The sequence below is a fragment of the Heterocephalus glaber genome, unplaced genomic scaffold (genome assembly GCF_053883595.1).
Source record: "Heterocephalus glaber isolate CG9 unplaced genomic scaffold, H.glaber_assembly_v1.0 deba00001479, whole genome shotgun sequence".
NCBI lineage: Eukaryota > Metazoa > Chordata > Mammalia > Rodentia > Bathyergidae > Heterocephalus > Heterocephalus glaber.
The window spans coordinates 9,915,478-9,938,248 of NW_028258316.1; the positions used below are offsets into that span (position 1 = coordinate 9,915,478).

General features: G+C 43.5%; 1 protein-coding gene and 1 pseudogene across 3 annotated transcripts in view; one reads left to right on the forward strand and one right to left on the reverse strand.

Annotated features, from left to right (window-relative positions):
- Positions 1-358: 358 nt before the first annotated feature.
- Positions 359-22,771, reverse strand: part of Rabepk (Rab9 effector protein with kelch motifs) — a 28,075-nt gene continuing 5,662 nt past the window's right edge. The window contains exons 2-9 of one of the 3 annotated variants that reach the window (XM_021262074.2): positions 22,121-22,247; positions 18,141-18,199; positions 17,135-17,292; positions 14,088-14,240; positions 7,149-7,310; positions 2,928-3,077; positions 938-1,087; positions 359-686 (exon numbers count right to left, since the gene is read on the reverse strand). In XM_021262074.2, coding sequence (XP_021117733.1) covers positions 400-686; positions 938-1,087; positions 2,928-3,077; positions 7,149-7,310; positions 14,088-14,240; positions 17,135-17,292; positions 18,141-18,193 — 1,113 coding nt within the window. In that variant the 5' untranslated portion in view covers positions 18,194-18,199; positions 22,121-22,247 and the 3' untranslated portion in view covers positions 359-399. Of the gene's footprint in view, positions 687-937; positions 1,088-2,927; positions 3,078-7,148; positions 7,311-14,087; positions 14,241-17,134; positions 17,293-18,140; positions 18,200-19,748; positions 19,868-22,120; positions 22,248-22,771 lie in introns of those variants that run through there. The other 2 variants (XM_013073570.3, XM_021262076.2) reach the window with 2 other exon arrangements.
- On the forward strand, positions 6,086-6,249 carry LOC147826080 (U2 spliceosomal RNA; annotated as a pseudogene).

A 22,771-nucleotide genomic window follows, 5' to 3' on the forward strand; every position in this document is an offset into this window, starting at 1 on the left:
ATATCCCTGTTGTCAAAAGCTCACTACTGTGTACTGTGAACCTCTGTGAGGGTCAGATCAAGACCAACTGGTAAATGTCCACTCATGTTAACAGCTTATGCTGTGTCCCCACCCCCCAAACATACACCTTCCATACTGGGGATTGAACCCAGGGCCTTCACACTGAACTATATCCCCAGCCCTTCTTGAGATGGGGCCCTGTTGGGCTTGAACTCCTGCCCCAGGCCCCCAGCTTTATGTTACCTTTACCTAGGTTTTATGGAAGGATTTGCACTGGGTTATCCTGTTCATTTCTTCACTTACAAAGCAGCTAAGAACAAAGCAGATACCTTGTGCAAAAAATATGGAGATGAGACAGTTAAGGTTTCACTTACATGAAAATATCAAGTGTGACTTTTATTAGTCAACTACAGTCACAATACAATCATCGTAGATCTCCCCTTCTGTATTCATCCCACCAAACACAAAACAGAGCAACATGTCAGTGTGACATTCCTCATTTAAGTCACCCCTCTGGGTCACTTTGCTAACAGAATCTCCCTTTGCATCACAGTTCTGAGTGACAGATTCTGAGTCTTCTTTCTCAGCAGTAGATGTCACTGGCCATGGAATGACACACATGGAATGGTCCAATCGTCCAGGAGGTAGGAAAGTGTCAAATTTAAGTAAGGTCCAATGCTGTTTTTCTGTTAGGGAAAAAACAACAGAAACAGAAAAGCTTGGGTTAAGAAATTTCCAGAAATGCTTTGTGATTTACTAAATCAGCTGAGCACAACAAACAGGAAATAAAAGGGAAAAAAACCCACTGACAGTGTTACTGCCTTAATGAGTTACTACAGTTTAGTTTTCATTCTTTTGGATTTAGACAAATTGAAAAACCAAGGCACTGCCACTCTTCAAAAGATACGTTTAAAGACCAGGAGTGACACCTGCTCACCTACGTGATACCGGTACATGGTGTCCAGTGCTCCAGTGGGAGTCATCCCTCCGAAGATATACATGTGTTTGCCCACAGCCACGGCTGAGTGAGCAGCACAGCCTGCTGGAACAGCACCCGTGGGACTGAGCTTCTGCCACCTCATGTCACCTATGGAGAGAAAGAGTTTTGACATAACATGCTAAAATATGCTTTCAAACTTACCCACTACAGTTTGCAGTACTTCCTACTACAAGCACTGAGAGTCATTCACTAGGAGGTTTGAGAGGTCACAGAGCAAGGTTTATTGTGAGTAAGAATTAGTTGGAAGCTAGGCATGGTGGTGCATGCCTGTAATCCCAGCACTTGGGAGGGTGAGGCAGGAGGATTGCAATGAGTCTGAGGCCAGCCTGGTCTGTATAGCAAGACCCTGTTTCAAAACCCCCCCAAAATAATAACAAACCAAATTTGCCACACATTGTAACACACGTCTATAATCCTAGCACTCAGCAGGCTGAGGCAGGAGGATCACCGAGAGTCTGAGGCGAGCCTGGGCTACACAGTGGGTTCAAGGCCAGCCTGAACTACATAGCAAGACCCTGTCTCAAAGCAAAACAAGTTCAAGCCCAGCCTGGCCAATTTAGCAACACTCTGTCTTGAAATAAAAAAGGGCTGGAAAAAAAAAGGGTTGGATGTACCTCAGCGGGTACAGTGCCTCTGGGTTCCATCCCAGCACTGAAACTACAACAAAACCAAAACTTATTTGAGGTAACTTGCAATTTTTTTTTTTGGTACCGGGGATTGAACTCGGGACCTTGCACTTGCAAAGCAGGTAGCAGAACCACTGAGCTAAATCCCCAGCCCTCACCCAGCTCTTCTTAAAAATAAGTATCTCAGGGCTGGGGATTTAGCTCAGTGATTCTGCTGTCTGCCTCTAAGGCGAAAGATCCCAAGTTTGATCTCCAGTACCAAAAAAAAAAAAAAAATTAATATCTCCAGGTGTAGTGTGCAAACCTGCAATCCCAGCTATTTGGAAGGCTGAGGCAGGAAGATCACAAGTTTGAGCCCAGCTTGGGCAACTTAGTGAAACCTTGTCTAAATAAATACATAGGGTTGAGGATGCAGCTCAGCAATTCCTGGGTTCAACAATAATAAAGGAATACAATTAAAATAAGCTGAAAACCCCAACTGCCTGCCTACGAGGAATGCTTCTGTAAAGATGGTTTTCATCTGCCAATGCAGGCCAGGCCCAGCATTTCAGAGGAGCTAGGGAGAATCACCCTGCTGGTCAAACTCGTTGGTGCAGGAATCCCAGGCAACGTTCCCTGGCTTCAGAGCACCCAGCACCTGGGAAAGCAGTCAAACACTCTGCACAGAACTGCAGTGCTTCTGTCCATTGTTCCACTGTTCTTGTGGTACAGATCAATGCAGAGCATGTTCATTTCATCATCCATGCACCCCTGCACGGATACTCACTTGTCACTCACGCTGTGGGTGACAGCTGGCCACACACTGGCTCACAAAAGGGGTGGTGAAGACCCTGCATGGATGGAGTGCACAGCCTGGAGGAGTGAGGGCAGGCTCTCCAGACACTGGAAACAATTCTCATGTTCCAACTCTCTCCTCCAAGAGCGTTCAATCGTTTATTCTGAGAAGCATGCAATTCTTGTCAACCACCTTCAGACAGAGCCAAAATGTTACCCAGGTCCTGCATGGGTAATGGGCCAAAGCCTGAAGGAAATTCAGTTGGGGAATGCAAAGCACAATGTGTTGCTGGAAGGGTTCAAGATAATAAATGGCCAAGCAAATACTATGCTCTCAGGAATAATTGCTTTTATTGTTATCATTATTATCATTATTATTATTATTATTCAGGCCACAATTGACAGACTCTAACAAAGATTCTGCTGGCTGGTCAAGTTACTCATACTGTACAGAAGAGCAAGGCTGTATTCTTTCAGCGCACATCTTTAAAACTTGTAAGGAACCCCCATGCCCTCCACCTACTTACTTATGTCAATGCAGTGGAGATCATCAAAGAACCTGTCCCCTGCCAGGCCTCCATGGATAAAGAGCTTCGTCCCTGCTGCCACCATCACATGGCCATGCCGGGAAGATGGAGGACTTCCAAGTGTCTCCGGCTGTGACCAGGTCCGTGTGTCTAGAAAAGCAAATTTACTGGCATCAACTAGCAAAGCTAGAAAGCAAGAACAAGAGTAACACATCCATGCCTCTTTATCACTGCAGAGACTCTGGAGTCTCTCCCTCCCAGCTCTCCCTCTACAGCCTCTGCTTGGACCTTTCTGGGGCTGGAGAGCCCACTAGAGTTTTCTTTTGTGTGTGTTTCTAATTTGCTTTTTTTTTTTTTTTTTTTTTTTTTTTGGCAGTACTAGGTATTAAATCCAGGAACTTTGAATTGAGCTACCTCCCCAGCCCCTTTTAAAAATTTATTTATTTATTTATTTATTTATTTATTTATTTTTCAGTATCGGGATCAAACTCAAGACCTTGCGCTTGTGAGGCAGGCGTGGTGCCACTGAGCTAAATCCCTGGACCCCTTTTATTTATTTTTGAGACAAGGTCTCCCTAAGTCACTAAATTGCCCAGGCTGGGAGTGAACTTGCCACCTTCCTGCCTCGGCCTTCCACAGTGCTGGGAGTACAAACTTGTACCAACATGCCTAGCTCGGAAAGTTCACTACTTAACACCTTGACCCCTTCTCTTGGGCATTAGGGAGCCATCCTTTGCTTTGAATTTAAAAAGCTCTCCTCTAAGCTTCAACCTGGAACTGCTGCAAAGTTAAGATAAATGACTCTGCTTTTATTTCTTTAGTACTAGGGACTGAACCTAGGATCTCTGTTCTGAGTTAAATCCTCAGTCCTGTTTTATTTTAAGACATGGTCTTGCGAAGTCTCTAAGATGCCCAGTCTGGGCTTGAATTTGAGATCCTCCTGCTTCAGCCTCCCACAGTGCTGGGGTTACAGGTGTGTGCTACCACATCCAGCCAAGTCTGCTCTTTCTATGATAGGACTTGTTTGTTTTCTTGGGTGCTGGAGACTGAACCTAGGGCTTCACACATGAGAACCATTTGTTCTTCACTGAACTAACTGTCCAGACCAGAGTCTTTTCTTTTCAAGACAATCTCTTCAACTAATTTCATGAAAAAGTTGGGGAAAAAACAGATTGCTTTGAAATAAAAGTAGCAGGGCCTCCTGATATGGCAGTACAGCACAGCTGTTACAAGACAGCATCTGGAGTTAAAAAACCAGGTTAACCAGTCACTGGATAACTATGTATCCTTTTGGCATTTACTTCTCTAAGCTCCAGTTTCTATAGCTACAAAATGGGGATAGAAGGCCAGGGATATAGGTCAGTGGTTCTGCTGCCTGCCTCCCAAGCGCAAGGACCTGAGTTCAATCCCCAGTACCAAAAATAAATAAATAAATAAAATAAAATAAAATGGGGATAGAGACAATGCCTGACAATAGCCACCTCTCAGGGTTCAAGTGTGCATTAAATGAGATAATGTACGCAAAGTCTGGGACTAGAGAAACTACTCAACATGAGAGTTAGGCATATGATCGTTATCTCTTAACAAGATAACAAGTAGATGTGTTCTACTGCAGGCACTCTGTATCTTCAAAGCTGTATATATATATATATATATATATATATATATATATATAAAATTTTGGAAAATTGATTAATCCTTTCAACCTATCAGAAAAGTATTGAAGAAGTACTATAAAAGCTATGTAACACAACAGTTTGCCTAATGATTTATCTTTAAATCACCACGTATGGTATACTTTCTGGTTATTCAAGAAGCGCCCAGTGGTCCAAGGAATACAATTTAAAATAATCTCAAAAAGAGGCCAGGGATTTAGCTCAGTGGTTCTGCTGCCTGCCTCGAAAGTGCAAGGTCCTGAGTTCGATCCCCAGTACCAAAAAAAAAATCTCAAAAGGATTTTGTCCAAATATGTTCATTCTAGAATTGTTTAAAATAGAGAAGATATAGAAATAGTGTATCGCTGCCTGCTGCACAAGCACAAGTACCAGAGTTCAATCCCTGGTATCAAAAAAAAAAAAAAAGTAGAAATAGTGTATCAACAAGTGAATGGTTGAGTTACTGGTATAGCCACAATGGAATACTATGTTGCTCTTTTTTTTCTATGTTGCTCTTTTTAAAAATGTTGGTAAGGACTTTGGAATGCATGGGGTAAATGTTTCAGTGAAATTTACAAAATACAAATACTGCTAGCACTTGGGAAGCTGAGGCCCAAAGTTTGAGGCCAGCCTGAATTATATAGGAAGATCCTGTCTCAAAACAAAGCAAAACAAAAAAGAGATATAAATATTACATATAGAATTACCTCTGCTGTTTAATAAAAAGGCTACTAAATGCATTAAGAGGTAAATAGTAATTTGGGGGCAATAATATTATATTAGTTATAATTTGCATATATACCTACACATGTATTTTCTTCTATGTAGTTTCATTTATCCAAAGCCCATGTTATTTAAAATTTTTAAAGCCCATTCTTTTTGTGGTACCAGGGATCGAACTCAGGACCTTGCATTTGCCAGGCAGGCGCAGCACCACTTAGCTACATCCCCAGCCAAAGCCCATGCTTTTTGGAAGAGCAAAATCATGCTATGGTGTGTCTTAATTCTCTCAACTTTACTTTGGAAGTTTGAAATTTCACTTAGCATATTCCATTTTCTCAAAAGACGCTTCATCTTTACTATAGCACACATAAAAAATATTTTTGTCACATAGTATTAGTAAAATGTTATTCATAAATTTCCCCTAGGTAACAGAAATAAATCTCAACTAAATGCTCCTTGGACAACAATATGGTAAGAGATCTCCCTCTTTTTTTGGAGACAGGGTCTCGGTTTGTATTTCAGGCTGGCCTTGAATTCACTCTGTAGCTCAGCCTGGCCTTGAACCTGAGGTGATCCTCCTGCCTCTGCCTGTGGAATGCTGGAATTACAGGTGTGTGTGACCATGTCTGGCAAGACATCTCTCTTTTATTTAATTAATTTATTTGAGAGATCTCACAATTTTAACTGTTGATAGCATTTTGAACCAGAAATTATACTTCTCAGCATCTATTCCATATAAATGTTCTTAATATGTACAAAGATTAATATATACAAATTTTCATTGCTTCTTGGCCTTTTGGCTAAGATCAAGTGTAATATCTGTTCTTACCAGTTTAATATATACAAATTTTCACTTTATTTATTTATTTATTTTTTGGTACCGAGGATTGAACTCAGATCCTTCTGCTTGTGAGGCACGCAGTGGAACCACTGAGCTAAATCCCTGGCCCAAAATTTTCACTTTAACAATGTCAGCAAAAAGCCAATCAGTAAGGAGGAAAAGGACTAAAAAATGGGTACCCACAGCAGAATATGCTTTGTGGGGAAACTAAGAGTAACTTAGAAAGATATCCATGAGACATAATTAAATAAAGAAATAGTAATAGTACAGTAATTGTTAGGTTCTTTCTCTGTGCTGGGCACTGTATCACATTATTTCATTTAATACCAAAAAAACCCCAAACAAACAAATAAATGCATAGGAGAGTCTGGAAAAAGACTTTAGGAACTAACAGTAGTGTTTACCTCTGTCTGGGGGGTAGAAAGGAAAGATAAAAGGGGAAACTTTTACTGCTTGTACTTTCTTTCTTTTTTTTTTTTTTTGGTACTGGGGATCAAACTCAAGACCTTGCTCTTGCGAGGCAGGCGGTTGCACCACTGAGCTAAATCCCTGGCCCTGCTCTTACTTTCCAAACTATACTATTTAAATTTTTTTTTCAGTACTGGGGATTGAACTCAGGACCTTGTGCTTGCCAGGTAGTCGCAGCACCACTGAGCTAAATCCTGGCCCTTTAAATGAAAATGTTGCTACAGGAAGAATAACGCAGCTAAGGAATATATCAGAGAAGTTTAGAACTGAGATACTCAGCCATGGTTTCATTTTCTTTCTTTCATTCATTCATTCCTTTTTTGAGGCAGGGTCTCAACTATGTGGCCCAGGCTGGCCTCGAAGTCACAGAGGTCCTCTTGCCCCAGCCTCTGGACTGCTGGGATTACAGGCAGGCACCACCACACCCAGCCATTGTTTCATTTCCAAACCTCTGCTTCCTACATCGGGTAAGCTGTGGGCCATGATGTCCCTCAGCAGCTAAGCAGCAGCCCCACAGTGCCCGTCAGTCCATACTTGCATCAAACACATGCAGCTTCTCATCCTGCACAGGCTGAGCACCTCTCTCTCCACCCCCGAAGACGAAGAGCTGGTTTCCAATGGCTGCTGCTGATGTGTGGAACGTTCTTGGGGATGGCGGAGGGCTGGTCACTTCTGGCATGGCCCACATCTTGGTTTCTGTTTCAGAGAGAAGGTTGGTACCTAAAATACCAAGGCTGAAGGGCCACTGGCTTTGAGGGTTTTTTTTGCCCCCTGCAGTGCTGGAGAATTGAACCCGGGGCCTTGAGCATGCTAGGCAAGCAATCCAGCACTGAGGTCCACCCTAGCACCTAACGTTGACCTTGGTGGGATGTGGCAGGGTCACTTTCTTACCTGGACCCCCGAGACAGACAACACAGTTATAGGCAGGGAGCCCATACTCAACATCATGGAGGAGTTAGGATGGTTCTTAGGAATTTTCCAGACATATCAAAATCCCCAAGATTGAAAAGCCATAAGTACATCTAAGAAGGATGTTAATATCCTCCCTGTAACCTCTTCCACTTTGCTGACTATCCTGCCCTGTGCTCATTCAGGGGAGCCCAACATCTGCTAAAGTTCATTCCTACTAGAGACCAAAGGTGCCAGATTTCCCAGAAAAGATAGCCTTTGAAATACACAATTACAGTTTCAGTAGCAATAATAATGGTCTCCATTACATACTAAATGGTAAATATTACCAATACATTCCTCCTTTCACAGAGAAGGGAACTGAAGCAGAGAAAGTCCCTCTTTTTAAGGCAGGAGGGCTGGGAAATGGCTGGATTGAGATTTAAATTCTATTTCAATAATACTGAGATCCTTATATTTTCTACTCTTCTGACTTGAGAATAAAACATAAATCCTACAAAAAATAGGTGCATTCAGTATATAAAGTGCTGCAGTATGTGTGGAGCTCAAACAAGAACCTGGAGAATGAACAAATCTCAACCTTTATCCAAAGCAAAATATAATGATCTCTGTAGCTACAGATCTGGAACAGCTTTTGGATCTTAGGGAGAATTAGAAGGCACACACATCAAACAGCAATAAAGCACAAATAACCACAAAGGAATCCTAAGCCATCACAGGGACTTGCTTTGGTAACAAAAACAATTCAATTGTATTTGTCATATTTCTTGGGCATGGTGTCAAATCACGCTTTCCAGGAGAGAAAAAGGATATGGTTAGAAAACCTACTCCTTTGCCAGAAGTTTTGTAGTATTTTATTTCAATGGGTACAATTACTGAGAATCAGAAAGGGCAGGACTGCCAAACGAGGAGGCACAGGCCTTAATCCCAGCTACTCAGAAGCTCAAGGCCAGCCTGGGCAGCTTAGTGAGACCCCATCTCAACAGAAAAAGTTGAGCCACAGCTAAAAAATATTTGGTATTAACTATGTGCCAGATCTTAAATTAACTTAAATTCTTGCCAAATTAACAAAGGATGAACTATTACTATCGCAATGTGACAGAAAAAGAGAAAAAATAAAAGGGAGGCAGAGAGGTTAAATCACTTGCTCAAGGTCATGGATAGTACATAGCAAAGATGGACCTTGAGCGGCCCATCTCTCCCTTCCTCTCTCTCCCTCCTTTCTTTTCCCCCTTTCCTCCCTCTCCTTTTCCTCTTCCCTTTCCCTTCTCCTTCCTTTCTTCCTTTCCCTCGCTCCGTCCCTTCCTTCCTTCCGAAGCATTCTCTACCACTACTGTTCCAAGCAAACTGCCTTCTGAATGGACTAAGCCTTCTGCTGAGTCTACAGTTTCAGTCTGCACTTTGAACCCCAGGAAATCAACAGTGAGCAAGCCCTGGCCTTCAAAGCACTGACATGTCAGAGAGGGAGGACAGGAAGAACACCCAAACAACCAAATCAAATGAATGTATAAGAAGACACTATTTAAATGCTATGAAGAAATTTCAATACTAGACACATAAGGAAATTGAGTCCCAAAGGGTACAGTGGTACATGCTTGTAATCCCAGTTACTCGGGAGGCTGAGGCAGGAAGAGGATCACAAGTTGAAGGCCAGCCTTGGCAACTTAGCAAGATCCTGTCTTAAAGAAAAAAAGGGGGGTGGGGGATTTAGCTCAGTGGTTCCGGCACCTGCCTCAAAAATGCAAGGTCCTGAGTTTGTACCCGGTATCAAAAAAAAAAAAAAAAAGAAAAAAGAAAAAAAGGAGCTGGGCATGGTGGCGCACACCTATGATCTCAGCATTTAGGAAACTGAGGCAGGAGGATCGCCATAAATTAGGCTAGCCTGGGTTACACAGTGAGTTCAAGGCCAGCCTGAACTTCACACTGAGATCTTGTTTTTAAAAAAGAAATATAGGAAATTTTTTTAAAAAAACAGGCTGGGGACCTAGCACAGCAGTATAGTGCCTCTGGCTTTGATCTCCGCAACTGCCAAAAAAAAAAAAAATTCAGTCCCAAGTCTAACAAACTGTCTTGCAAATATACTGGGCAAGAGTTGATCTACATGTAAAAAATATCCACAGCACCAGTGATGAACAAAAATTGTGTATTTAAACAAGATAGAAGCTATTTGACAACAAATTAGCAGTGTCTACCACTGATAAATTCAAAGCTGTTCTAGAATGAAACAAAAAGTATTAAAGACAGAGCTGGGGATTTAGCTCAGTGCTTTCGCCACCTGCTGCGCAAGCGCAAGGACCCGAGTTCGATCCCCAGTACCACACACACAGACAAAAAAAATATTAAACACAGCTGGAGAGAGGATAAAGCAGAAAAATCTTTCTGGAGAGCAACTTGGTAATATGTATCAAAAACCTGAAAAGGGCTGGGCATGGTGGCACATGCCTGTAATCCCAGCACTTGGGAGGCTGAGGAAGGAGGATTGCCTCGAGTTTCAGGCCCGCTTGGGCTGCACAGAAAGACCTAGTCTCAGAAAAACAAAACAAAACACACACACACACACACACACACACACACACACACACACACCCACAAAAAACTGAAAACTTGAAAAAGATTTGCAGGGTTGAGTGTAGCCTAATGGTACAGTGTGTGTTTAGCATGCACAGGCCTTTGGGTTGATCCCTAGCACCGGAAAGATTTTTTTTAAAAAAAGAGTTCAGCATTTTTACCTAGTCTTTTTATTTCTGGTCACAAATCCTAAGAAGATAATTTGAAATACAATCAATGACTCCTGAACAAAGATCCTCACTACTTTGTTATTTATAGTGGTGAATAGCTGAAAACAACCCTAAATATTCAAAAATGGGGGGAGTTATGGTAATCATTATGCAGCCATTAAAATATTAATGAAACACTGATAGTAGGAAATCATTTATGCAGTAATTATGAAATTAAAAGGAAAAAGGTACAAAAGCCAGGCATGGTGGTGCTCATCTGTGATCCCAGCACTCTGAGAGACAGGAGGATCCCCAGTTCAAGCCCACCTTGTGAAATTTAGTGACTCAGTGAGACCCTATTGTAAAATAGACTAAAAAGGGACGAAGATGTAGCTCTGTGCAAAGGTCCCAAGTTTGATACCCAGCACCTCAGAAACACTCCCCCTGCACAAAAAGAACAGAAAGTAAGTAGAGTAGTTGCCCCTTATCTGTAGGTGATGGTTCTAAGACTGCCAGTGGATGCCTATACTCGTGTGTGTGTGTGTGTGTGTGTACATGCGCGTGCGCATGTATGTATAGTTATCAAAATATATGATGAGTGTTTAGGGCCAGGGATTTAGCTCAGTGGTTCCGGTGCCTGCCTCAAAAGCGCAAGGACCCAAGTTCGATCCCTGGTACCCCCCCCCAAAAAAAAAAAAAAAAATATATATATATATATATATATGATGAGTGTTTAAATTAAATGACATGTTATCATTAATCCCTCTGAAAATATCAAGTGAGAAATATCCTTGTCACTTCACATGCACTTATTCCATCATTTTTGTCACTTTTTGAAGCACTTGTTTAAGTCTTTTTTTTTTCCTGTCCCGGGGATCAAACTCAGGACCTTGTGCTTGTGAGGCAGGCATGGTGCCACTGAACTAAATCCTCAGGCCCACTTGTCAGTGTTCTTTAAGGTGTTAGTAGGTAAATGAGCCAGGTGTGGTGGTGCATGCCTGTAATCCCAGCACTCAAGAGGCTGAGGCAGGAGGAGTGCTTCAAGTCCAAGGTCAGCTTGGGCTACATAATGAGTTCAAGGCCAGTCTGAATTACACAGTCTCAAAAAAAAATCCCACCAAAAAAAAAAAAAAAGTGAATAGTGCTGCCACATACCACCCAACAAAAAGGCGGACTCTTAAAAAATTGTGGCCAGGGCAGAGGATTTAGCTCAGTGTTTCTGCCGCCTGCCTTGCAAGGGCAAGGTCTGAAATTCGATCTCTGGTACTAAAAAAAAAAAATTGTGGCCAGTTATGGTAGTACACTCCTGTAATCCCAGCACTTAGGAGGCTGAGGGAGGAGGATTGCTCAGAGTTTGAAGGCCGCCTGGACGATTTAGGGAGTTTAAGGCCAGCCTGGACTACATAGAGAGACCCTGTCTCAAAAAATAAAAAACAAATAAAAAAAGAAAATCAAATTACACACACACACACACACACACACACACACACGCACGCACAGTAGTGCGTCCTCATCCACCTTACTCACTGGATCTGGCACTGTGACTTCTGACTCTTTCACAAGTCAAAATGACTTGAAAAGTAAATGAAAAGTAAACATTTTTAATTGATTCAGGCTATTGAGGGAGCCAGAACAGTGCAATTAAACACACTCATGAAAGAGGACTTCCAGAACTGCTTCAGAAAATGTCAAGAATGATAGAATGAGTGTGTTCAAAATGAAAGGAGTGTTTTCAGTGGGACTGATGGCAATGTGTCTTTTCTAGCAATAAATTTAAAAGAAATTAAATATTCATCATATTTTTTGTTTTGTTTTGTTTTGTTTTTTGGTACCAGGGATCGAATTCATCATATTTTTTGACTACAGGTCATATCTGTCTACAGATATACATATAAAAATGTTTTTTCCTGAGGCTGGGGATTTAGCTCAGAGGTCCCGCTGCCTGCCTCGAAAGCGCAAGGTCCTGAGTTCGATCCCCGGTACCAAAAAAAAACCCAGTTTTTTCCCATACATACATACATACATGTTATAAAGTTTAATTTATAAATTAGGCACAGTAGGAAATCAACAACAATAACAAAATAGAACTACAGCAATGTACTATAATAAAAGAATTGTCGATTTTTATTTCTTGAATTTTCTCTTTTTTTTTTCTTTTTTCTGTGCTGGGGATTGAACCCAAGCCCTTTCATATGTTAGAAAACATGGAATTTTCCATTTAATATTTTCAGACTTTTGCTGATTATAGGTAACTAAAGTCATAAAAAAGTAAAACCAGGGCCGGGGATTTAGCTCAGTGGTTTCGCTGCCTGCTGCGCAAGCGCAAGGACCCAAGTTGGATCCCTGGTACCAAAAACAAACAAACAAACAAACAAACAAAAAAAGTAAAACCAAAGATATGAGAGGACCACTATACATACAAATGTTACTAATAGCCTTAATGTGACTGTATTACTTGTGACCTTTGACCACTTATTTATATTTTTCAAGTATTTCACAATGAATGTAATTTTGTTTCTCTGTTTTGATGGTACTAGGGATTGAACCCAGGGCTTACCCACTGAGCTACAACCCTACTCCCTTTTTTGTCTTTTATTTTGAGACAAGGTCTTGCTAAGTCTCTAAGTTGCCCAGGTTGGGTTCAAAGATGTGATCTCCTGCCTTAGGGATCAGAGGCATGTGCCACCATGGCTGGATGAATGTAAATATTTATAAAGAGAAAACAAACCAAAAATTTTATTTCATTATTTAGTTTTTTATTTTTTTGAAACAGGGTCTCACTATGTAGTTCAAACTGGCCTTTAACTCACTATGTAGCCCAGGCTGGCCTCAAACTCCTCCTGCCTCAGCCTCCTGAGATTATAGGTGTGTTCTTTCAAAACCAAAACTTTTATAAATGACAAAAAGATAAAGTTACCTCCCTCAGGTAATTCACCAACCTCCTCTCAGGAGTGATATTCCCAAACTGCTTCCTCTATAGAACTAGACTAGCACTTTAGCTCAAAAGAATATACTAATGGGCGGGGATTTAGCTCAGTGGTTCTGGTGCCTGCCTCGTAAGCTCAAGGTCCCCAGCTTGATCCCCAGTACCAAAAAAAAAAAAGAATATACTAATAGGGAGAAAAAAAGAAACATACAGAGAGGATGTGCGGCAGAGTTTCTTCTATGGATTTTTGTGGGGGTTTTTTGGTACCAGGGATCAAACTCAGGACCTTGTGCTTTTGAGGCAGGCAGTGAAACCACTGAGCTAAATCCCCGGCCCACTGCAGAGTTTCTTTTTTTTTTTTTGTACCAGGGATTGAACTTGGGTCCTTGGGCTTGCACAGCAGGCGGCAAAACCACTGAGCTAAATCCCCGGCCTCGGCAGAGTTTCTTAACTTTGGCTGTACTGATATTTTATAGCAGATAACTCATCATTGTCGGTGTTCTCCTGACATTACAGGGTACACAGCACCATCTCTAGCTTCTACCCACTAGATGCCAGGTGTAAGACACCAGCTATGATGATCAACACTGATTTCAGATATGGACTAATGCCACAGGGGTATAACCAGCCCTGCAGGAGAACCAGTGGTCTGCACACTTAGGTCTTAGGCTGGCTCAGTCACTAATTTCCTGGAGACTTTAGGAAAGTCACGTCCCTCTCCACACCTCCCTAGATCTGAGATGCCTTTAGTGTAACTTCTCCAAAGCCCCTACCAGCTTTGGCATTTATGGAGTTGATAAATTCTTATCTTTTATGAGGTTAGCAAAGTTAAATGGATTAATTAGTATAATCCAAATGTACTGGTACTGTAATTGGATTTATGTATGAATAATGAAAATAAAATAACCTTTGGGTACTTACCTGAATTCAGGACTTGTAGACAATTTCGGTTTCCTGACTGGTCAGCTCCTCCAAATACCCAGATGCTGCCAGGTGTGCAGGAGGGAACAAAGCTGGCATGTTCATAGCGAGGCAAGAGGCCCTCCTGGGTGGCCAAGTCCCATCGGTGTGTTCCTAGAAAACATTTCGCCCAGTTCCTAGATTGGGGCTGCCAACTGCTTTCCTCGGCTGACAAACTTAGGGAAGGCAGTGAGGAGAAGAGGACCAAAAGCATAAATAAGAGCCAGGTTGGTAGCATGTGCCTGTAATTTCAGCACTCAGGAGACTAAGGCAAGAGGATTGCTATAAGTTGAAGGCCAGCCAGAGCTACATAGTGTGACCCTGTCTCAAAAATCAATAAAATAAAGGCATAAATGAACAACCACTGAGTAACTTAAAAGAAATGTGGTCAACTTCCAGAAAGTTTGACAGTAGACACTTTGGGGGCTGTCTCCTTAGTCTATAAACTCTCTTCCATGGAAACTCTTCCTGCTTTCCCTCCTAACTGCAAGGGTAGAGCCCATACAACATGTGCATACCATACCTTAACTTTGTATCATGAGCTGCCTGGGTGGGAGGTAGCCACTGACCCAATGGGCCAATCAGATCCACTCTCTCATGAGGCTGGGCTGTATTTCTAGCTCTTGGATTCTACAAACACCCCTGGTATCTATCTACCTACCTATCCATATTTTTTTTCTGGTTTAAATGGGTTTCTGTTACCTGCAACTAAATGATCTCTAGCTAAAATGAGTTCACTGAATAATAATGCCTAATCTATTAGTTATTTTAGTTAGCAAACTACTTATATAAGATGTTCATAGGCATTACCGTGTTGGATCATTACGACTGCTAAATGAACCAGTCGCTTTATAGGATACTCAGGTCCAGATAGTGTAAGTGGTTTAGCCAGAGTCACAAAGATAGTAATAGTTGGCAAAAAAAATTGTAACTGTGGGCTGGGGATATACCTCAGGGTAAAGCACATGCCTCATCATGCACAAGGCCTGCATTTGTCCAGATCTCTAAAACAAACACACACGTAACTGAACTAGTCAGTGAGCTCCTAGAGGCTTGGGAAAGATTTGTGCCTTTTTGTCCACCCAGTGCTGGGGATTAGAAGCGGGACCTTGCACAGGCTAGGGAAGCACTGTGCTGGAAATCACTTACCTTTAATCTCCTAGTGCAGGGTGTAGAAATTCCAATGACTAGACAGGAATAGCAAGGACTACGGCAAGTTGGAGAATAAAAGCTCCATCAATAGGTGGCAGCTCAGCTCCAAATAATTACTGCCAAGCAGTCAGGCAAGCTTACTGATGTCAGACCTTTAAAGTTACCACAATAGGGGGCCGGGGATTTAGCTCAGTGGCACCTTGCCTGCCTCACAAGTGCAAGGTCCTGAGTTTGATCCCCAGTGCCACAAAAAAAAAAAGTTACCACAACACCAAGTGGGGTACTAGCTCAGTGGTAGAGCACTTGCCTAGCATGCAAAAGGCCCTAGATTAATCTCCAAGAAAAGAATGGAGGGGGAAAATTCACAAGAAGCCAAACCTTTTTCTCCTGCTGTGCCAAGGACTGAAACCAGGGCCTCATGCATGCTAGGCAAAAATTCTACCACTGAGCTACATCCTCAGATTGTAAATTTTTTTTTTTTTGAGACAAGGATTCACTCTATAGTTTAGGCTGGGCTTGAACTCACTATGTAGCCTGGGCTGGCCTCGAACTTGCAGCCTCCCGAGTGCTGGGATCACAGGTATGTGCCACCACACCGGGCTCAGATTGTAAATTTTAAAATGTAGAAGCCTGCAGCCCTGGTTTGTAGACAACTTAAGATACCAACAGCTGGGCTGGGTATTTAGCTCAGTGGTTTCACTGCCTGCTGCGCAAGCACAATGACCCAAGTTCGATCCCCGGTACCAAAAAAAAAGATTGCAACAGCAACAGACATGTTATGTGAACCTAATAGTAACTCATTTATAAGGTTGTTAATTCATTTATTCATTGAAATAAAGCACCCGATCTGTGCAAGGTGCTCTGTCTGGTAGTGGCTGGGGATGCAATGAACAAAATAACCAAATTCCCTGGGTTTCTTTTGGTACCGGGGATCGAACTTGGGTCCCTGCACTTAGCTTAGCAGGCAGCGAAACCACCGAGCTAAACCCCTGGCCTCCAAATTCCCTGTTTTCAAGCAGCTTATATTCTTGTGGGAAAGACAGACAAGAAACAATCACATGCTAAGAGCTGAGAAGAGGGAAATGGCCGAAGAGTACATGATACCATGGACACATATATGAGGACAATGTCTAAACTAGCCCAAAGGTGTCAGGGAAAGCTTTCTGACATTTGACCTGGGATCTGTGCCAGATGACAAAATGGGAAGGGGCTTCCAAACAAAGAGCACTGCATGTGCAATGGTATGGAGGCCAGAGTTCAGGATGTAACCAAGGAACTGCAAGACATTCAGTGCAGCAAATGTGGGTTGGGCAGACTCAGATAAGGTTGGAAAAAGCCTTGAACAGGGTAGGTGATGTAGCTGGATTTGTATTTAAGACAATAATCTCTGGCCAGGTATGAAAAAATGCATTGTACAGAGGGTAAAGCTGGAAGCAGGAAGTCTCGCAAGGAGGTGAGTCCAACAGCTAACTCAGACATAACAGTGTGTTGGGCTACAGCAGTGGTCGTAGCGGAAGTGAGAAGACATGGCTGAAGACAAGGCGGTATCTAGGACTTGATGACTGATTGGATTCATGGATGGAAGGACAGACAGGAGTCACTGATGTCTACTAGAGAAGCATCTGATAAATGAATGGCTGGATAGCAAGGGCTCCATATAAGTTCTTTTCTCCAAAACAAGGAAGTATTTGTTTTCCAGATGTGTACCAGAGCTCAGCTGAGATCTTAGGGACCTGTCAGAGATGCCCGTTTTTTAAAGGAACACTGTACCATGTGGTCTGAGCTTGTGTTCTTAGGGATGCTCTGCTCATGGCTACAGAACAGAGCCAGCGGTGCTCCACAGCTATTGGTCTTACCTAGATCCATGGTGTGCACATCCGAGAAGCTTTGGTTTGGATTTGCTCCCCCAACAATGAAGATCTTCCCTCTCCCAGTGTCACCAATAGGAGGTAAATATGAGCAGCTGTGGCCAACTCGAGCACAAGGGCTGTCTCCAGGGGGAGTCAAGGTGTACCTGCAAAGCAGGAAGTATTGCTAGGAGTTCAAGGCTGAGGCAGAAAGATCACTGAGCATTCGAGGCCAGCCTGAACTACATTGTGAGACCCTGTCTCAAAAAACAATCAATCAGGGCCGGGGATTTAGCTCAGTGGTTTAGCCACCTGCCTTGCAAGTGCAAGGTCCCGAGTTCAATCCCTGGTACCAAAAAACAAACAAACAAACAAACAATCAATCATACGAAAAACTAGGCAACACCATGGTCCAATGTGTGCTGGGAATTAAGCAGGATGGACACAGGGAAATCAGAGTGGAAGCTGTACTTCAAGGTTCCGGGGAATGCTATCCCTCTCCGCGGCCACCCATGAGCCCTGCATCAGCTGGGATCACACTTCATCACCATCCCCTGCTTTGTCTGCACCCTCGATACCCAGAGACTATTTACCTTTGGCCCCCCAAAGCCTACACAGCAGCTGCCCCCCACCCCAGGCCAGAGTTTTTTTGAGGAATGAAGGGCTGATTGAGCAAACAGCCAAGAGACACTGGCACCAGTTTAATCCAAATTCAATTCCCTAAAAATCCCAAAAATGACTCACACCTCAGGGAAGACACGGAGTTGGAACTGAGGATGCCAGATGGTCAGTGCCTTCCTCTTCTTGGTAAATGAATTTAATAAAATTAACATCTGCTCTATGATAATTATTGCCCCCTCTCTTCCCCTTGAAGACCATCTCTGACGGTTTGAGTCTAATTACTAAAAACTATGACAGTTTTCTCTCTATCCTTTCTTGTTGACGATCAAATGTTAGCAAACTACTTATAAATGAAACAAAACTCATGTTTGTGTGTGAGTCACTCCTTACAGACCATGTTGCTTTCCTGGGCTTGTCTCCAGGCTCCAAGATGGGCAGTTGCTTCATGGTGTCCTATGCACAAGAAAAAAAGGCACTTTTTAGACATTTGTGATTATTTTCTCCCTAAAACAAAATCAGGACAAAGACCCTTACTCCTTTAAAAACTTTCCTGTTGAATGTTCCAATATCTAAGGCCCGATTAATCTGCATAAGCATCACCCCCCCCAAACCCTTTTGAGACAGGATCTTGCTATGTAGTTCAGGCTGGCCTTGAACTCATTATGTAGTCCAGGCAGGCCTTCAACTAGTGGTGATCCTCCTGCCTCAGCCTCCTGTGTGCTGGGATTATAGCAGTGCAACACCATACCTAGCCCCCCCAGCTCTTTTTATATTTTGAGACAGTTTTGCTTAAGTTGCCCAAATTGGGCTGGAACTTGCCATTCTCCTGCCTCAGCCTCCTGAGAAACTGGGATTGCTGGTGTGTGCCATCAACCTTTTCACAGGAATTTTTTCTTTCCTTTCTTTTTTTTTTTTTCTCTCTTTTTGGTACTGGAGGTTGAACCCACAGTTTCACATATATTAGGTGAGCATTCTACCTGTAGACTACATCCCTGGCCCTTAACATAACTATGTAAGTTTTTTGGCTACAGTTTTCTGAGATTCTCATGGGGAAGGGACATATATAAAGTTTTCAAAGGTGATAAGATGTTTATGTTTATCAAAGAGAAAACACTCTAAGAGGCTGAGAAATACTTAATTCTAGGATAAATCTTGGCTTCCCTATGGCATAGAAGGCCAGGCCTTCTGGGCTTAATCTTTTTTTCTAATAGTTCAGCTCCTCATCTCTTGTAATATTGGGCTTTTCCTTTTCTCCTAATATGGTAGGCACTTTCAAAGCCTGTAACCTCCTTCCCTACCTGATACGTTCCTTCCTTTTTTATGAACATACAACCTCCTAGTCAAGCTCCAATGCCCAGTCCAAAAGTCCCTTCTGCAATGATTTTCTGCTTTACACTTCCATTGCCCCAAGCTACTTCCTTCTGCTTCAGGGCTCTGCTGGTATCTATTAAGTCACCAGCACTGCAAGAATCACTCTGAATGTCATTATCTATTTTTAAATCTCTAGATTATATTCAAGACTAAATTCCACTATACTAAATTCCTAGAGTGCTGGGCCTGTCCCATTCATTCTGATAATCTACCAATGGCCCCAGCATATAGTAGAAGTGATGAATGAGTGAATACAGAAACATAATGGATTGAGGGACAGAAGAAAGGAGAAAGTCCACCTGCATCCTAGGTCACTGACTGCTGTCCCCAGAGGCCAGAGCGCAGCAGGGTGGGCTTCCTGTGGGTCGGAACCTCGCGCAGCCCCCCTCCCCTCCTTTCCTCCCCCACTCCGGTTCTCCGGGAGTCCCATCCTCCAGTGGCAGCTTTTGGGGACAGCAGACCGGGTCAGGAGAGCAATGGCTGCTCGCTTTCGGGCAATGCGGCCGGACCGGAGATCAAGGACGCAGCCCTTTCCACCTGGCTCAGGCTCAGTCCCCTAAGGATGCAGCGGACCCTTCCCGCGTTCGCCCTTCGACCTGGGTCCGACACCCCCAGCCCAGGACCACGTTACCTGCGACAGTTTAGGCCAGTCCCCGGCCTGGTTCCACCCACAGGGGCGGGGCATAGACATCGCCCCTCCCCCGTCCCGGAAACCGGTCGGGGCCAACCGCAGGGCTTCTCCCTGCGTCCGCCCAGCCCCAAAGCCTTGACGCTCTGCATCCCCTGTATCTCGGGGAACCTGCTGAGCCTTCCCTGGGCACTGCCGAGTAAATAAGCCCGGGCTACTTGGAAGCAACTCACAGGGAAATGCCTGGGGCTGGGCGTCCACGTGGGTGACCCAAGTTCCTTGGGCAGCTGTCTGCCCTATAAAAGCTAGCGACTGCAGTTTTAGTTACAGAGGTAGTTTGTTGTTGTTGGTTGTGTGTGTGTGTGTGTGTGTGTGTGTGTGTGTGTGTGTGTGTGTGACAGAGTCTCGCTGTGTAGTTCAGGCTGGCCTTGAACTCACTATGTAGTCCAGACTGGCCTCACTCTCGGCAATCCTCCTGCCTCAGCCTCCAGTGTGCTGGGATGACAGATGTGCACCACCACACCGAGTGGCTTGGTTTTTTTGTTTTGTTTTATTTTTGAGACAAGGTCTAGCTTTGTACCACGGGCTGGCCTCGAACTCACAAGGTCCTCTTGTGTGGTGGTACACATCTGTAATCCCAGCAGTTGGGGAGGCTGAGGCAGGAGGATGGAGGTAAGTTTAAGGCCAGCCTGGGCTACAAAGTGAGTTCAAGACCAGCCTGAACCTCATAGCCAGATCCTGTCTCAAAAAAAAAAAAAAAAAAAAAAGTCAGCCAATGAAATTATCTGTACTTGAGAAAGCTCCTTTTGTTGGGCCTCAGTGTCCTGGTCTGTAATATGGAGCTAAAAAGATTTATCACAGTTGTGGGACTACACCAGGTAATGTATATAAAGTGCTCCAGGGGGTCAGAGTTGGCACAGAGCTGGTCTTCTGTAAAGGGTTAGGCTGTACCTAGCTGGCTTTAAGTAAACTACTGTCTCGGGGCCTGTCCATCTGGTATTGTTTTTGATCTGCTTCCTTTTTTCTTTTTTTGTTTTTTGGTATGGGGGATTGAACTCGGGTCCTTGCACTTTCGAAGCAGGTGGCAGAATCACTGAGCTAGATCCCCAGCTAATCTGCTTGCTAACCCTAGGTTCCCTGTGACTCCTCGAAATGTGTAGAGGTGGCTCCTCTATGTCTGATTCTGAGAACTGTACTCTCTGAACTAGAGGAAATAGCTGAGGCTAGAAACTCCAGGAGCCCTGGGAGTACAGCGCTATGGGTAGTTAGTGGGAAGAGGTCAGATGTACTTGGGTTCAAATCCAGGGACCAGCACTTTTTGTTTTGTTTTTTTGAGACAGGTTCTCACTATGCAGTTCAGGCTGGGCTTGAACTTATGGTGATCCTCCTGCCTCAGCCTCCCAAGTGCTAAGATTATAGGTGTGGGCCACCACACCCAGCCCAGGGTTCAGCACTTTGGAAGAGGCTGAGGCAAGAGGACTACAAGTTTGAGCCCAGCCTGGACAACTTAGTGAGACCAGGTCTCAGAATAAAAAAGGGGGGGAGGGGTGCTGGAGAAGTACCTCAACATGAAGACCCTGGGTTCAATGCCCAATACTGGAAAGAAACAGAAAAAATTCCAGGCTCCAGCACAAATCATCAAACTCTGACATTTGGCATGTTTATTACCCTCTCTGCACTCTAGTTTCCTCATGTATTAAATGGGGATAGTAATCACCTATAGTTCAGAGAGAGCTGTCGAGACGATTTGCTAATACAAGTGAAAGGCTTACTTGGTGAATTTTTTAGCTACTTGAAAGCATAACCAAAATTTATGGACAAAATGGAATTTGAGGGCCACAGCTCTCCTCAATGCTAAAGGATTCTATTTCCAACACCTGGAGCCTTCCCGAATCCCATATTAATGGGAAAATCCCATTGAACATCTGCCAAATGGGAGTTTAGGGACATCTCCTCGTTCTGCTCTCCTTCACAAAAGAAAATCAAGGCCAAGTTGGGTCTGTGTGCATCTAGAAGGTGATTTCTGCTCAGAGGGCAGAATGTCCTGATGCCCCCTGTGTCTTTTGGCCAGGTCTACCTCAAGGTCCTATGTGGGAGAGGCAGGTTTATAAGACAGGTTGAAAGAGGTCTGTAGGCCAAAAATAGCAACCAGTGCTCACTGTGGGGTCTATGCTTTTAGATTAGAAATAACATTTAAGAATCCTGGAAGGAACATTGGAAAATGGGAGTCAAAGCCTGGAGAAGTTACAGTGACTTACCAACACGGACGGCCAGAGCTGGAGCCCAGATCTCCTGATCCATGGAAGACAAAGAACACCTTCCTGTCATCAAGCTCTGCGCAGTCTACCAAGCCATCCAACGTGTCTGTCACTTACCCAAGAGCTGCTCCACACTCCGAGGGCTGCTTTCCTTCCTGCTTTCTCCCCACAGTGGATGGGAGGGTGAGAGCTTCACTCAGTGAGGAGCATCTGCAGGAGGGATCTTCTAAGGTAGAATTTCCTCCTGTAGCCGAGGTTCAGAGATGAAAAGTTAAGTGCCAGCTTTCCAAAGTTGACCATAAAAAAAGAAAAACTCAAATAACAACAGCCTCTTTTCCTCATTTAGAATTTTTCTCCAAGAGACTCTGAGTATAATATCCATCTCCTTTTGTCCCCCAAAGTCTTAAATATTATCGCTTCAGGGAGATCTTTCCTGCCCACCCAATATGCAGAATTAACACCCACATACATTTACCCTGTGCTAGACAATTATTTTAACTCATTTTTATATACTAACTATTAGAGTTCATACAAACATATGAGGTTTTTGGGGGCTTTTTTTTGTACTGGGGATTGAACTCATGACCTTGCGCATACAAGGCAGGCGTGGTGCCACTGAGCTAAATCTCCGGCCTGTATGAGGTATTCTTATTTTTCTATAATGTGGGGCCTATTGTCTCCATATTGGAGATGACAAAAAAAACACAGAAAGGTAAATAAATCACTTGCTGAAAGTCACACAGAGTCGGGACTGGAGGCGCACATCTG